At 40.0% G+C, this 15,366-nt stretch overlaps 3 protein-coding genes across 4 annotated transcripts; 2 read left to right on the top strand and 1 right to left on the bottom strand.

The window, feature by feature from the left end:
- The first annotated feature begins 950 nt into the window (after positions 1 to 950).
- On the top strand, positions 951 to 4,952 carry mcur1 (mitochondrial calcium uniporter regulator 1). Its single transcript, XM_076290690.1, has 9 exons — positions 951 to 1,441; positions 1,694 to 1,813; positions 1,915 to 2,018; positions 2,729 to 2,830; positions 3,015 to 3,056; positions 3,221 to 3,292; positions 3,461 to 3,514; positions 3,677 to 3,791; positions 4,037 to 4,952. Exons 1-9 carry the CDS (start codon positions 1,042 to 1,044, stop codon positions 4,090 to 4,092), a joined length of 1,065 nt encoding a protein of 354 aa, XP_076146805.1. The 5' UTR covers positions 951 to 1,041; the 3' UTR covers positions 4,093 to 4,952.
- A 247-nt stretch (positions 4,953 to 5,199) lies between these two features.
- On the top strand, positions 5,200 to 9,200 carry dph2 (diphthamide biosynthesis 2). 2 transcript variants are annotated; one of them, XM_076290688.1, is made up of 7 exons: positions 5,200 to 5,246; positions 5,853 to 6,010; positions 6,215 to 6,327; positions 6,432 to 6,652; positions 6,773 to 7,465; positions 8,255 to 8,437; positions 8,803 to 9,200. In XM_076290688.1, the coding sequence occupies exons 2-7, from the start codon at positions 5,858 to 5,860 to the stop codon at positions 8,943 to 8,945; spliced, it is 1,506 nt and encodes a 501-aa protein (XP_076146803.1). In that variant the 5' UTR covers positions 5,200 to 5,246; positions 5,853 to 5,857; the 3' UTR covers positions 8,946 to 9,200. The 2 variants fall into 2 exon arrangements, with proteins under 2 accessions (XP_076146803.1, XP_076146802.1); XM_076290687.1 differs by having other exon boundaries at positions 5,241 to 5,301.
- ncf2 (neutrophil cytosolic factor 2) lies at positions 9,167 to 14,677 on the bottom strand. Its single transcript, XM_076290689.1, has 15 exons — positions 14,476 to 14,677; positions 14,125 to 14,207; positions 13,792 to 13,900; positions 13,402 to 13,530; positions 12,913 to 13,020; positions 12,573 to 12,632; positions 12,410 to 12,453; positions 12,056 to 12,197; positions 11,341 to 11,400; positions 11,017 to 11,083; positions 10,785 to 10,822; positions 10,536 to 10,687; positions 10,164 to 10,269; positions 9,789 to 9,903; positions 9,167 to 9,622 (listed from the first exon to the last, which is right to left on the bottom strand). Exons 1-15 carry the CDS (start codon positions 14,647 to 14,649, stop codon positions 9,537 to 9,539), a joined length of 1,473 nt encoding a protein of 490 aa, XP_076146804.1. The 5' UTR covers positions 14,650 to 14,677; the 3' UTR covers positions 9,167 to 9,536.
- Positions 14,678 to 15,366: the final 689 nt, after the last annotated feature.

Below are 15,366 nucleotides of genomic sequence, written 5' to 3'. Positions count from 1 at the left end.
TTCGGTGAGACCAGGGTTGGAATTTCACAGCGGCCACAACGGCCATGGTTGTCGTTGCCCCTTGCTTTGGGTGTGATGGCCCTTTGAAAATCAGAGGTTCACAAGCCCATGTGGCCTTATTGGTGCCCCCTTCTTTCAATCCTTGCTTTGCGTCCCACTAATAGCGATTTTTATTTAGCCTATGGCCTGTCAAAATAATTAATTTAGCCTTTTAAGCAGAGGAGAAAGTGACAAGACAGAAAGTGCGTCCAAATTCTCCCATTCTTGTCTGTTGAACTACTTGTAAAATAACCTACTCATCTCACAGACATCACATGTATCGCATCACAAGAAAGAGCCTTTTCTCAGCTTTTAAATGATGGTGGCTGCTAGTTGCTGAGGTAAACGGTTTTGCGAGAAAGGTAAGTTTAAAGGGACACTTCACCGATTAGCATTAAAGCGATGGTTCGGAGTAATTTCACACTAGGGTCCTTTGCACCATGACCCCGAGCCAAACACCCTCCCAGAACCTTTTTTCCCTTGGTCGAACCCTGGTCGAGTAGCGCTGTCAGAAACTAATGACAGCGTGATGGAACCAACTTTTATCTCGTAAATTACCCCACTAATAATGCCCTGAATGGAGTTGGCACTTACAAACTCCGTAGACGGGCTCTGGCGAACTTCAGAGGTCTATTAAAATTGAGCGGAAGTAGGCCTACGTAGGAGGGCGGAGCCAGGCTAGTCTCCAGCCTCTGCCCAAAAAATCGTCTGATGACACAAAATTATGATTTTTGCTCATCGGAAGGTTTTTTCCAGACAAAAAATACAGATATCTCTCGTCTCAGGGGGACATGAGGGAGGGAATTAGCACGATCATTCGAAAATACTACTAGGTTTCTGATACAAAGCTTATGCTAATCGGTGAAGTGTCCCTTTAAAGCACCGGCGTACATGTACTCACTACGTCACTACGTTTGTGTACTGTAACGGGAAGTTTTTGACAGAGCGTGCACGGAAGTTGACTGTTGTGTGTAGCCTACATTTTACACACATATCTGAGAAATGCTCCTCCGGTTTCCTCATAACGTGATAGGTTCTTGTGGGAGCAGACCTGCTCCACAACTTTTTGACTTTGGGAAAGGTACTCAGCGTGGAAAGACGAGACGTTCTTTTGTCGACTCCTCCTCTGCCCTAGGGCAAGACAGACTTGTCAGCCCTACCGTTCAACAACCTTTGGAAGTCCTTCGACATCTATATCTCCGATGGTTTCAAAAGCTTTCGTTGACTGCAGACTTACCGCCCTGGCGTATATCATCTCGAGTCTGCAAGATGTTATGCATCAGAGGGAAGCAAAAGATGCACGTTGGTTATATATTTGCTAACAATACATGTCAAACCCCGAAGTTTCTAAACGTTGGGAAGGACCCGGTGCTTCTGAAACGCACCAAGTTGTTAGTCAGAGGTAGACTACCTGTTTATTTCCCCCTTTTTTAGAGTGCTGACATTCCATATATCCCCGTGCACTTTCTGCATGTGTATCTGACTTAAGTCATGTAAAAACTGCAATGTGCTTCTGTGGGCCTACCTGTTGAAATTAGATTGTTTACACCCGTTGAATGAACAGTGATGCTACATACATATTATACATTGAATGTGGCTCACATGCACTTGACTTTCTAATATATATATATATTTGTTCCTTATCTTGTTAAAGAGCTCAGCACATCCATGACATTTCTACAGTATGACGTGAGAAAAACAGATATGGTGAAGTCTGGCAACAGGAAGCTCTTCTTTGACACACATGCCATAGTACGTCTCCTGGAAGACAATGGTAAGATTTCCAATTCTTTTGGGGATAAATCAGTCAGGCTGCTGTATCAATACCTGGGAATGATGGCTGATAGGTTGTTGGTGTCTGTTGTTTACTGACAGGATTCAGCACGGAGCAGTCTGAAGCTATTGTCTCAGTTATGGTGAAGACAACCAATGCCAACATGGACACCATGTATGCAGACATGGTAACCAAAACGCAGCAGGTGAATGACCATTTAATCCTTTTATACAGTCTATGGTTTAATCATGCATTTGCTTATACCTCCCTCATCTGGTTTACTCGATCGGTCATTAAAGTTATGTCAGTATGGTGGTGTTTCGTAAGGTCCAATGCCATATAGCCCAAAGGCTTGAAAGTCTGTGTGTGCTACGGGTACTGTAAAGTTTTGTCAACAAAAGCTTGGAAATGTGTTAAACACGTCTAGGAAGTTGGAGCTGCAACCACTAGTCCAGTTCACTATGTTTGCTTCTGTGTGTGCTGCTCATGAGTGTGTGTGGGGTACATCTTAATTTCCCCCTACCGGCAACCCTTCACACCACACACACAAAAAACAACATTGAGGCAGTTATTTTGTAGTAAAAGCTAAAACAACAACCCAGGCATAGGTTAATGATCATCTACTGTACATCTATTTGACATTAGTACCATTGGATTTTGCCACCCAACATGACAATTTGACTGCTGGAAATTCAATCCAAGGTAATCTTGGAGATGTGAGATTGAGAAATTAGTAATTAAATGTCCCCATTTTGAAAATCCAATGGCCTTGGAAAAATTTGGAATCAAAGATTTTCTGATTCTTCATCCTGTAAGGTTTCCAAAATAGTTATTTGAATAAAATTACACAAGGATACTGACTACACAGGTATGGCATGGCATATTATGTGATTCTTTTTTCTTTTTGTTTATAAGGAAATTATGTTGCAGCGAGTGATGTCTCACATTGTCGCTGTGAAGAAGGACATGATCATCCTGGAGAAGAGTGAATTCTCTGCTCTGCTGTCAGAGAATGAGGTAAGTGAGTGTTGCTGTAGGTTAAATGCACATAGTAGTGACTGTGTCATGAAACCATAATAGACCATCTGACTTCGATCAATATGTGCTGTGTAGTGCTTTGAACTTTAATTTAAAAGAAAGCACTTGTATATATTGACTTCTGTCTTTGATGTGCTAATCTCACCCATACATCTTCCCACAGAAAGTGAAAATAGAGCTACTGCAGCTGAAGATGCAGCTAGCTGTAAGTGTTTAACTACATATATGAGAGATATGGCATCATTTCTCAGAGAAACCATATTTCAGTTTCAGTGCTTCCCATACAGTACTTGGAAGCATTCAACAGTTATCAAATAATGTCTTTTGCTTAACTGTTAACAACTGAACTGTCAACTTCCCCAACCACAGGATGTGATGAACAAAGTCCGGTTTGACGCAATCATGGATATGAATGTAGAGAAGAGCAGAATGAAAGAGATGGTATGTCTGACATTATAATTATATGGATTAATATTGTTGTGTTATAAAAACATTCTTAGCACAAAATATCTGATCATTTCAGATCTTAACAGAATATCAAACAAGTAATAGTAATTCACTGATATTTGTACTGTTTATGTTCTGATCAATTGATTTCATCTGTCATAGAAAGCAGAGCACGAAAAGAAGCTTCTGGAAGCACGGAATGAAATGATGGAGATGGTACAGCTAAATTAATTACATGGTTATTAATGGGTTAAATGGGCTGTTTAAAGGTGATTTGATAATCATGAGTGAATCAGTTAATACCCATGCGCTGGAATCCAGAAGAGATCATATTTGTTACTGTACTTGTTTATGATGATAACATTTCATAATTTCCAGAATGCAGAAAATGAGCGCCATGTCACTCAGATTAACATGAAGATTGACACAGAGGTAGCTGGCCTGAAGACCCTGCTGGAATCACACAAACTGGACACCATAAAATACCTCGCAGGTAACTTTTTGTCTTTTGGCACCACAGGTCCTACCCTGAGGTCCTACCCTGTCCTACAGCTGATGCATTAGAGGTCTGCCCAGATAAAATACTTAGTTTTTGTTGAGCGGACATAAAGCATAACACCTGCAGTGACAGTGCAAGCATTAACCATCTCATACTGGCAGGGGGCTTAATTTAGGCTGCTAGGTTTAGATGTGGCTCTGTTACTGGTTTGCTTGAAACTAAGCTTTCCCTCATTACAGGTTCTGTCTTCACCTGTCTCACTGTGGTTCTGGGATTCTATCGGATATGGATGTAGATCAGAACAGTATGTACAATGATGAACCACTGGACAGTCACATCTGAGTGGACTCAATTAAAGATGGTCAATGCACAATGAGAATGTGGACAAAAATCACACAAACTGTAGAATCGCACAAACTGTTGTTGTTGTTTGCTGTTTTTAAAAGGGATGCTTTGTGAGGATGGCGAGGCATTTTATCTATTTGTCTGCTCTTGACTTCACGTACACACCTGATGTTTTATAGAGTTCCTTTACAAATCAATAGTACCAAAAGTGAAATTATCTTAGACTTACCACTTTTAACTGAAGTCAATTTGAATATCTTCACTCAGTCTAAGTGAACATGAACAGTGAAGGAAGGAACCTTTTGGCCACTTGACACAAATTATTGTTTTATAAGTGTTTTTAGAATAAAGTATATCATGGAAGATTGCGTATGGAACATGCCTTGGACATACTAATGTCCAATAAAAACACTGCCTTGGACATACTAATGACCTGCAGGAAGAGGCACTGTATGACCAAATGTACAACTATGCATGAAGACCCTGTACCTTTGAAGCTTTAGATTTTATGGGTTTTGTAAATATGACAAGGGGACTTCCTCAGGTGCCAACAAAAGATTTAGTATATTGAATATTTGTTATATTTCTAGACATTCTGCATTACACTAAGATACTAAACATTTTCAAACAGTCTTGTGATACATCTGTTATAAATGTTAAAGAGAATGTTAATATCTTGATACGGTTTCATGAAAATACTTTTTCTGCTGGATGCTGAAATTTTGACCAAGTGATGACTTCAAACTGCATGACAGCAAATGGACCATTTGGTTTTCATGGGTAATAAAACTGTTACATTTGGATATAAAATGCTCAAATTGTGTCAGTAGATTTCTGTTATTTAACTTGATAATGACTGCACATAACTTAATGAACAATTTAGTTTTAATATTTTTACTAAGAATATATTTAACACGTTTGTTAAAACTATTTTACGTAAAACATATACAATCCATCTAACCATTTGTTTCAATGATGCGTACCTAAAGAAAAAGAAATAGGGCTTGCAATCAATGGGTGGGGGACCATTCCTCCAGAACAGCAGATGGCGACATATTTGAAACAAATACAAGAAGAAGTAAACAGGAAGTGCTGGGCGAAACGGTCTGTAGTACACATTTCACGTGGGCTCTAACATGTTACCTCTTCTATTATCCTGGTGCGTTTTACAAACTGTCAATTGTGACATTTATGCAATAGTTCATTATGCTCATTTTGTACTGTTTTATGTTGTTAATGCTATGTGGTTTCTGGTCATTTGAGGTGGAATGAAGTTACAAGTTACCTATTCGCAGGGCACAACACACTGTCAGTTGACGTTACTACTACTTCATTAGTGAACCCAGCCAGAGCTAGTACTTTGAGTAATACTTTGAGTAGGTAAACATTCCTGTCAGTAGAACAAAAAAATAAGCTACAAATTATACATTAAGGATAGTAGGTTGGTTGAGCTAAATGGTGACAAATTATGAAGTTATATCAAAGATATCAGGCTGCTATGCTTAATGTAGGATAATGAATGCAAACCAACACTTTCGATGTCATTTTGAAACCTAAAAGCATACAAATAGTCATGTGGATTGGTTTTCTTTATCATCGTGTTTATGTTGTTCTGTGTGGTGTCATAAGCTACTAGGATCTTGAGGTTCCTTGGGGATCAATAAAGTATCTATCTATCTATCTAATTGAATTTACCTTGTAATCCCGTAGACGTCATGACAGACGCTTTCAGCACTAACAGCGAGCTGGTCATTCAGCGCTGTGTGGATGTAGCCTCGATCAGAACAGACCGTCTTGCTGGAAGCTGGGAAGAGCTTTACCAAATCAAGGAGACCTGTCATTTCATCAACGATAACCAGTTCAAGAAGGTATGTAGACAGGATATGGTTTATACACTTTGTATCTGGCATTATAGTATTACTCAGTGGCTTTTTTAGTCATAAAGCACTGAGATGGCCACTGTCAGAAATGTTTAATAACAGCATAGCTTATTTGTGCCACTCAAGGCTGATTTTTTTCCAGAGCTGACTTTTCAGTAGTCAGTGCAATATAAATTCTGTAATTTTCAACAGGTTGCCCTGCAATTTCCCGATGATCTCCTGGTCCATTCCATTCCAATCTCGGCTGAAATAGAGAATAATTCAGAAGCTAAAACCTACATCTTAGGTGACACCTCATATGGCAGGTAAAGTACACCATCATCCATTTGGATGTACAGTCTGCTTGGACATTATCATGTAATAAAGCATCACAACTCAACTTTCTCTCTAATGTGTCCTTTTCTTTCAGTTGCTGTGTTGATGAGGTTGCTGCAGAGCATATCGGCGCAGACTGTATAGTGCATTATGGGAGAACATGCCTCAGTCCGTCCAAGCGGCTTCCTCTCATGTATGTCTTTGGGAGGCAGCCCATTGACCCTCAGCAGTGTGCCCTTTCCTTCAAGGAACTTTATCCAGACTCTCAGAGTCATGTGGTCATATTGTATGATGTCATCTATTCACATGCCATAGGTGAGTCGTTGCTTTTCTTAGGTATGGTCCTGTGGAGTCATCTCTGTCACACATGTTTTTTGCATGGTGTTTTTAACAAATAAGACACCTGTGTTTTTGTCTGGTTCATTTTCTCCATAGATGCACTGGTGAAGTTATTAAAGGAGACATATCCCAACATTGTTGCCTCCACTCTTGTGATGGATCACTGTCAGAGTCATGAACAGGCGCAAGGCTCACCATCAGAATCTGACTGCAATGGTCCAGCACCAGGGACATACAGCAAAGTGGTGCAGAAATTTGGCCGGCGCTTTTGCCTGGAAGAGGGTGTGAGGGTAGAGGATTACTGTATGTTCTATGTTGGCCAGGAAGGTGCCACACTCACCAACTTCATAATGACGTGGAACCGCTGCCCTTTCAGCTCCTTTGACCCTGAGACGTCAATAGGTCGGGCTGAGTCCGTCAATGTCAACAAAGCCCTGATGAAGCGCTACTATGCTATCGAGCGAGCCAAAGACGCCGGCGTGGTGGGTATCCTGGTTGGCACACTAGGGGTGGCGAGTTACCTTGCCATCATTGATCGACTGAAGGAGAGCATTCGCAGGGCAGGCAAGAAGAGCTACATGTTTGCCATGGGGAAGCTGAATGTTGCCAAGCTGGCTAATTTCCTGGAGATAGACATATACGTGCTGGTGGCCTGCCCTGAGAACTCCCTACTGGACTCCAGTGAGTTCTACCGCCCGGTGGTCACACCTTTCGAGATGGAGATGGCCTGCAACAGCAACCGGGAATGGACCGGAGAGTATTTCACAGACTTCAGAGATCTGTTGCCGGGTATAAGTTCTGTTTCTAAGCAGTCATGTATCTATTACTGATCTGTTCCCTATGTTTTCTTTTTTTTCTTGATATGTTAGAAGAGTGATATTTTGCCTCGATGGGTTGCAGTGAACAATCTGACATGTAGATGGCAGTAATGTTCATTACGGCTCCCTGTCATAGGCCTGTCAGGCCTTCTGTGATGAAGTGCACATTAAAGTGTTTATGTACACCTGGTGCACTTATTAGATGATATAACTGTGCCCCTTTCCGCTTCATTACAATTATAAGTAATATACACTACCGGTCAAAAGTTTGGGGTCACTTAGAAATTGCCGTTCCATTCCATTATTGACAGAATACCAGTTGAGATCAGTTGCATTGTTTTTTTTAATCAGGGTAGCAGTTTTCAGATTACATTAGGTGCTTACATAATTGCAAAAGGGTTGTCCAATGTTTTCTCAGTTAGCCTTTTAAAATATCAAGATTAGCAAACAAAATGTGCCTTTGCAACATTGGATGAATGGTTGCTAATAATGGGCAATTTAGATATTAAAGATCAGCCATTTGTTTCACAACCATTTTGCAATTATGTAAGCACATAATGTAATCTGAAAACTGCTGCCCTTATTAAAAAAAACAATGCAACTGATCTCAGCTGGTATTCTGTCTATAATGTAGTGGAATGGAAATTTCTAAGTGACCCCAAATTTTGACCGTTAGTGTACAATGCCTTAAAAAGGCTAATGTCCCTTCATCATGTGGCATTTGATATGATTCTAAGGTTAATCTTGGCCTCTTTTGTAGGTGGTTGCAGTCATGTGGATCTCCCTGATGCCAACGAGGAGACTGTTACAGATGTGTCTCTGATCACGGGGGCGTTGAGAGCCACAGGCCTACAGGACTCAGAGCAGGCCAAGGCAGAGTCTTCGTCGTCCTCCCTCGTACCCAGGAACCAATCCATGACAGTAGCCAATGCCAACAAAGCAGGTGGGGAGCACACAGCTTGCATGCCACATACATCAAAACAGTTTTCTCTACTTTTACTTTCTAAAATGTATGTTTTGTATTATAATTTAAAATACCCTATCCATTATTAGAAATATGTATGTTTAACAACAGTACATATAATAAAATCTCAATATCACACTTAACTAATCTTTATAATAAATTACAATACTGATGTTTGTGTTTGTTACGCTCAAACACTTGTGGAGGTTCAACGTGTTGTCTGGTAAACTGTGAGAGGGCAGGGAGAGACAGCCTGCTGTTGTTTTTGGGCCCGTCTGAGTGGAGAGACAGACCACTTGTGCTGGCATGTCTGGAGCTAATCCCTGCTGTCTGCTGTTTGGCAGCCGCCTTCCTGTCGGGCCGGAGCTGGCAGGGCCTGGAGCCGCGGCTGGGCCAGACGCCGGTGGTTAAGGCTGTGGAGGGACGCAAAGGCATCGCCATCGCTTACGAGGAGGAGGGCGAGGACAATGCCAACTATTCATGCTGAACGGAACAACGCACCGGCAAAATATTGGCCCTTTTCACAACAAACCCAAGATTCTGGAGGACATAAGTAAACCATGGCATGTATACAACAGTAGCATTATGTGCCAGGAACAAAGGCCTGTTTAAATTATGCTCATGTTCCAGAATCACAGTTTTTTTTTTTTCACTTTTTGCTGATGCTGTCAATATTAATGTATATATCAATCAAAGAATGATCCATGATAAATTAATAAACATTTATTAATTGACAGATATATATGAAATATTCATCAGTAATCATTATTTAACAATATATTTTAAAAAACGGTCATATGTCTACACTGCACTGTTATGCGTCTTTCGAAAATGTTAGTAAAACAATAAATAATTGCTTCAAAACTGAATATGTAGGCCGCCTTCAAATACTAAAAGGACAAATACTGAAATGATAAAGAAACAAGGTTTGTAACCAGATGAAAATTACAAACAAGAGTCTTGAAGTCTATTTTATGGAGAGGTAGCTTTAAATCACTTTAAATCACAGATTACTAAAGAGGGATCAATAGGATGAATGATGACTGTTCAGACATACAAAAAGATTAAAGCACCAATGTTAATCTTTGTGAAGACTTTGTACAAAAGATGCAGGGAAGATGCCAATCTTTCCTTTACACTGTCCTTCAAGCCAGTCTGTGTTAACTGCCAAAAAAAGTCAAGTCAGAGACTTTAAATGTCAAATATAATTCAGCTATTCAGACATACCCACTCAGGCACTGAAATGTTTAATGAGTCGAAAGTATAATTAAAGTTTAGTATTATGTAGAAATTAACTATTTTTTTAAATACATAACTATACAGAAATTACCTTTGGAGAGGATTGTGATGAGATCGCCTTGGGAGAACTCTAGATCCTCTGGACTGGAGGCCTCGTAAGAGTACAGAGCCAGAGCCTGCTGTTTGGGTGGCTCCACCTTTGGGTCCTTTGAGAGACATGTTTCTCCTTCAGACACATATACTCACATAGACTACATCTCACATCGCACTGCAGTACTGTATGTCAGTGTTTTTGATGTCATGTCAGTATTAAGTGTAGCATTTTGCAGTGACAAAAAAAGCTATCAGTAACACATTATGCAACATTTTAGTGAAAATACATTGACAGTGAATATAAATTAGAGTTGGTATGGTGATGGCTTTAATGATCCCTGCAAATAGCGATGCATTGCCCTAGCTACTATACCTCAGACTGGGCACACCACAATGTCAGACGGCCACTGCGCATGCAGTGCCACACCATCGTCATCTCTGACTCCCCAATGGTCACTCTTTCACCAGATCTCACATAGCTGAAGGAAAAAAGTATGAGTGTTTTTATAATGTAAGAGTATTTAATCTGAACTTAGATACTATCTTTTACAAGGAGTATCACATTGCTAAAGTATCTTGCATTTTCTAGTTATTTTACATGTATTGATACCATTTTCAATGAGTTAGTGTATGTTAATCAAGACAAAAGCTCCTGCTTAAGCTAAAGACAGCCTAGTGAATAGAAGTCAGTCTTTAAAGGCCAAGTTACTCATAATGTTTGGTTTATTAAGTATGCATGCCTTGCCTGAGAGAAAGTGCGGAGGCGGGCAGGTTGAACTTGTTGCTGATTTTCTGCAGCATGGCCTCATAGGGAATTCCAGGCATTGCTCTGATCACCACAGTGTACAGGAAGTGGACCTTTACAATGCACCCAAGGAGTTCCTGTGACCACTCAGCCTATGACAACATGAGGTAATTAGGAGAGGGGCTCACAAAGTAAACAGCATATCTAATATTGAAGGGAAAAAAATCATATTCCGTCACACATTCGTACCTCATTTACATATACATCATCAGGGCAGTCAGACAGTGCTGTCAAAATGAAGAATTCCATTATTTTCATAATTTGATTTGTTTAGTAGAAACAGTTCATTCATATACATACATAGTTATGTGTCGTCTTGTACTCATGTATCTCTTAAATATAAAGACTGCAGTACATATACACTCTTGTCCTGTCTATCTCACATGAATGTCCCACAGGTCTGGTGTCCTGTCTATCTCACCTGAATGTCTCACAGGTCTGATCGGGGGCTCTTTGAATGGTGGAGCTGGGATCTCATTTCCTCCATTCTATAATAATATCAAACAAACAAAATCATAACAGGACAATCCTTGTAGCACATGCACATATGGTGTAGGATGTTGTATATTTGTTGTTTTAAAATAGCTGTAATATTTTATTACAGCATATGTTTTTATATATTTCTGGACAAGAGAGATTGCTAAAGGAAAAACAATCCATAGACTGAATACATACCACAGTTCGGAAAGCAAATGTGACAGGGTGTGCAGATCACATGATATGCCACCAGTAAAGTAAACGTTACCTGTCCCTGCTTAGATGAAAGGTCCAAGGGCTCAAGGTAATTATAAGGAACAAGTCCCCTCTGAAAAAGAAAAATCCATGAAATCCCATGTTTAATGTAATTGGATTACAGTCTGCTGTAGCCCATGACATATGACATTGGATGTGTCTGCACTTCTCTATTTAATCTCTACTGAGCCAGAATACTGCAATGACAGTGTTTAACCAGTTGTCATACAGTATGTTAACTGTCAAGTATAATTTTGCCATTTCTATTACACTTTTTTGGAATGAACAGTATAGTAAAACAGTCTTGTCTTTTTTTCCTGTATAGCAATGAATGCCATGGTCTGGAAACAAACTGCAGTAAACAATACTGTGAAAGTATACAGTAAATATGAATCTTCTCTGATTTACAATCTCCCACATAATGTGTAATGTTTACTGTTGAAATTGATATATGGCAAAAAAGAGCAGCCCTGTTATATTGACAACATTGCTGAGAATTTTGACTATCTTGTTCACAACAGTGACACGGGAACTTTAGGAATAATCTAAGCATTTTGAGAAAATAATCCACTATGTGATGCAGTTTGCATAAATTGTTTTGAAAAATGCACTTACTGTTGTGCAACCGTTAATGATGATTTGAGAAATGCACCAAAGCGTCTGAAAGAAGCTGTAAATTCGTTACTGACCCCGACATGGCCAGCCACCAGACATGCAAACGTGCTCACCCTCTCATTAAAGATGACAGAGGCCCAGTTGTCATCTCCCTTCTGCAAGACAAAGACGACGTTGCCTGGCAACACTGCCAGCTCGTCACTGGTCTCGGGGGAGAACTCGTACAGGACTGTGTGAGGCTCTCCTTTCAGGGCTCTGGGAAGACCGAGACCAAAGGGTCAATAACATCATCACCAAATGGATCACATTTTTGTTGCAGACATTTAGAAGTCAACTGAAACATCTAAAAGGTTCCACCAACAAAGCTGAAAGTATGCATACAGATCTAACGTAGTTAATATTTGTAAAGTTAGTCACAGATAACTGAGGGGGAAGGGATAGTTCATACAACCATGTGCTGGTTCTACCTTAGGATCTCCGGGGCTTTCGGAGTGGCTGGGACATCTTCAGCCTGTCAGACAAAGAGGGCCTTATAATAATTTCTACAGCGTTTACAACAGACTGTTCTGAGCGGATTCTCGTATTTTCGTCCTCTTTCATTTCTAATGAGATAATTGGGGAGTTGCAAACCTGTGGTTGCAGAGCAGCAAAGCCAGAGAATTCATCTTTGTGAACGACTGAGGCCACAACCTGAGGAAACAGCAGGGTTATGTGAGGTTATTGCTCTCGCAGAATTTGTAAGGGGCATCAGACTCATCTCCAGACAATGAGACACTGAGTGAGTGGTGCTTCACAGGACAAACACTGGGATTCCATTTCAGAATTCCAACAGAACTAGAGAGCAGTGCAAACAAGTAGTTAAGTACAGTTCAAATACAACTTTGAGAAATGATTTATTGTATATACTGTATATCACATTGGAAAATAAACCATTCAGAATGAATGACAGCATGAAAAAGTCTGCAGATACCTTGGCCTTCCCCAGGTAGTCTTTCTCCTGTAGTTCGGCCACATAGTGTTTATTGGGGTGGAACAGCAGACCCTGTCGTATTTCAACTAGATCAAAGAGCTTCTGTTTCTGTACAAAAGAAGGTAACGATTATTATGCATCTATATGCAGCATACCCTTCACACTTTTTCTCATATCAGTGACATAGCAGAAAGAATATATAACCATAAAACCACTTAAAACTGGCATTATTGGTGGGAATTTCAAGATGTGCAATTAAATGCCATCTATATTGACAACGACAACTGACTACTTTGAAATGACAAGTATGATATGTGTCTTTATGCATCACTGTTAACCACCTGGACAACACAGGTGTCAGGACACCTGATGTCATAATGACCTTGTCCTTGACCCTATAGCCACGTAATCGTAGATGTGGAACAAATACAGATCAGGAACAAAAATGAATAATAACTATGGATAAACAGGACAGGAGTGAGCTCTGACCAGAATGGCTTCCAGGGCAAGGTCCACATGTCTGAACTTGGGCTTCAGGGCCAATGCTTTGAGGAGACTTTCTTGGGCTTTGTCCCATTCCCCTTGGTGAGCTTGGGCTAAAGCCATGTTGTGTAGGACCTAAAGTAACAGGGATGCATCAGGAATGTGATTTCTTTATGATTAACGTATTTCTTAACATTTGTTGGAATGTGTGTGGACTAGGTAAGATGCATAGAAATATGTTGGACAGTTTTGATTGCAATATATATAAAAACAGGAAATTCTACCCATTCAAGACATGTGTGGATACCTAAAGGACACTAAATAGAAAAATCCTGCTTTTCAAAAAATCTTGTGCACTGCACTGCAGTGTGATGTCAGTGATCCTTTCTTGCTTACCTCAGAGGCATAGAGTTTATATCTTAGGCCAAGGAGTTTATAATCAATCAGATTATTTCCTCTTAACTCTCTGAAGGCATTATTGAAGTCTGCAAGAGCTTCTTCAAAACTGCATACACAAAAATGTTCCCACATTATTGGTCAAACACTGAGATGCCACAATGACAAAGTCAAATTAGCTAACAAACAAGGAACTATGTTGTGGGTCACACTTATGAGATGATGTAATCTTTCCTACAAAGTCAACTTTCTCAACATTGTAAAATACTATCGCAATCAAATCTGGCGCATACAAATCAGAAATCACCAAATAAGGGAAAAATCCAGACATACTTTTCCTTTTTTAAAAATGTAATTCCTCTTTGGAAAAAAGCAACAGCTAAATGTTCATCCTTGCCAATACTGCAGTCAAAAGCCTGTGAGAGAGAACAAACATAAAAAAGTTCCGCTGTGAAAAGGAATTACATTGGTCTCTTACTTTTACTTCCTTTTCTCACATATTTTTTATCAGTCACTGTGAGGTCTTACTAGAAACAGACCTTTGACAAAGAAACCCCTTGAAAACAAACTGAATAATTATTGGGAAAGCTCATTATTTTACTCGATAGCAAAATGGCACTCACTTTGCTTGATTTTAAAAAGCTGTAATTACTGAATTGTGTTCAAACTGAAAGAGGAACAAACCTTCTCAGCAGCCTCAAAATTGTTGTTAGCCAGCTGAAGGCAGCCAATGTTAAAAGAGATTTTGGAGTTCTTCTCGTTGATGTCTAGAAATGTCCTCAGGGCAGTCTCAACATCCCCTTGGTCAACACACGCCACAGCCTGATCCCACTGTCGAAGAGTGTTTAGGAAAGACATGCTGTTCAGACTGGCACTGACAACAGTACTGAAACTGACAGGGAGGGAAATGACTTCTCATATTGCCACCACTCCCCCGTAACTTTCAGATGGGAAGTAAGATGTTTCATTGAGCAGAAGAGGTTAATTATTTCCTCTCATATTCACAGTTGCTAGGGTAAGAACACAAGTCATATTTACCGGTAGCCTATTATACAAATGTCAGCTAATTTGTGAAGCACTGGTAAGCCTTTCTTCAGGCAAAGTTCTGAAAATCCAAGTGGCTTACGATTATTCAAGGGCCTCCCTGCCCAGAGGAGGTTTGTAATATGGAAATATTTGACTAGGCTCCAAGCTGGCTTAGGGTGTCAGTTCTAGAATCATTATTTGGAATGGAATGGTTGATCTACTTTTAGGCTAGGCTACCTCAGGTGGACACAAAGTGGACTTTTCTGCTTGGCTTTCTGACATTTTCCATATAAATCTGCCATTCACCTTTAGTGAAAAGGATGCAAATGCCTGCAAACCACAAAGACAGACGTTGTATATAGCCTATTTATGTGGGCATAATAAAATAATAAAGCCAAACAAATAGCCCATAACTGCACTAAATAGTCATGTCAACGTGACTCAAAGAATGATTAGGGCCAGATCATAGACTATGATTAGGGCCAGACCTACTGGGCTGTAAGTCAACAAAGGTTAAAGTCAGTTGAAGTTGCCCAAGCAACCACAGGC

Source organism: Alosa pseudoharengus, unplaced genomic scaffold, assembly GCF_046254945.1.
Source record: "Alosa pseudoharengus isolate Yale_2024_CS ecotype anadromous, Long Island Sound unplaced genomic scaffold, YU_APseudo_1.1 YU_APseudo_1.1_scf_18, whole genome shotgun sequence".
Classification (NCBI taxonomy): domain Eukaryota; kingdom Metazoa; phylum Chordata; class Actinopteri; order Clupeiformes; family Clupeidae; genus Alosa; species Alosa pseudoharengus.
The sequence above is the reverse complement of the archived record's forward strand: the minus strand, read 5'-3'. Positions and strand labels throughout refer to the sequence as shown.

What these genes read in the sequence shown, in the direction of transcription:
- mcur1 (XM_076290690.1), top strand. Translation starts at nt 1,042, where the DNA reads ATGCTCCTCCGGTTTCCTCATAACGTGATAGGTTCTTGTGGGAGCAGA. An exon ending in GGAATGAAATGATGGAGATG is followed by an intron (nt 3,515 to 3,676) that starts GTACAGCTAAAT and finishes CATAATTTCCAG; the next exon opens with AATGCAGAAAATGAGCGCCA. An exon ending in CACCATAAAATACCTCGCAG is followed by an intron (nt 3,792 to 4,036) that starts GTAACTTTTTGT and finishes CCCTCATTACAG; the next exon opens with GTTCTGTCTTCACCTGTCTC.
- dph2 (XM_076290688.1), top strand. Translation starts at nt 5,858, where the DNA reads ATGACAGACGCTTTCAGCACTAACAGCGAGCTGGTCATTCAGCGCTGT. An exon ending in ACGATAACCAGTTCAAGAAG is followed by an intron (nt 6,011 to 6,214) that starts GTATGTAGACAG and finishes AATTTTCAACAG; the next exon opens with GTTGCCCTGCAATTTCCCGA. An exon ending in CTTCAGAGATCTGTTGCCGG is followed by an intron (nt 7,466 to 8,254) that starts GTATAAGTTCTG and finishes CCTCTTTTGTAG; the next exon opens with GTGGTTGCAGTCATGTGGAT.
- ncf2 (XM_076290689.1), bottom strand. Translation starts at nt 14,649, where the DNA reads ATGTCTTTCCTAAACACTCTTCGACAGTGGGATCAGGCTGTGGCGTGT. An exon ending in ATAAACTCTATGCCTCTGAG is followed by an intron (nt 13,531 to 13,791) that starts GTAAGCAAGAAA and finishes CTGTTACTTTAG; the next exon opens with GTCCTACACAACATGGCTTT. An exon ending in CAGACCTGTGAGACATTCAG is followed by an intron (nt 10,823 to 11,016) that starts GTGAGATAGACA and finishes TCATTTTGACAG; the next exon opens with CACTGTCTGACTGCCCTGAT.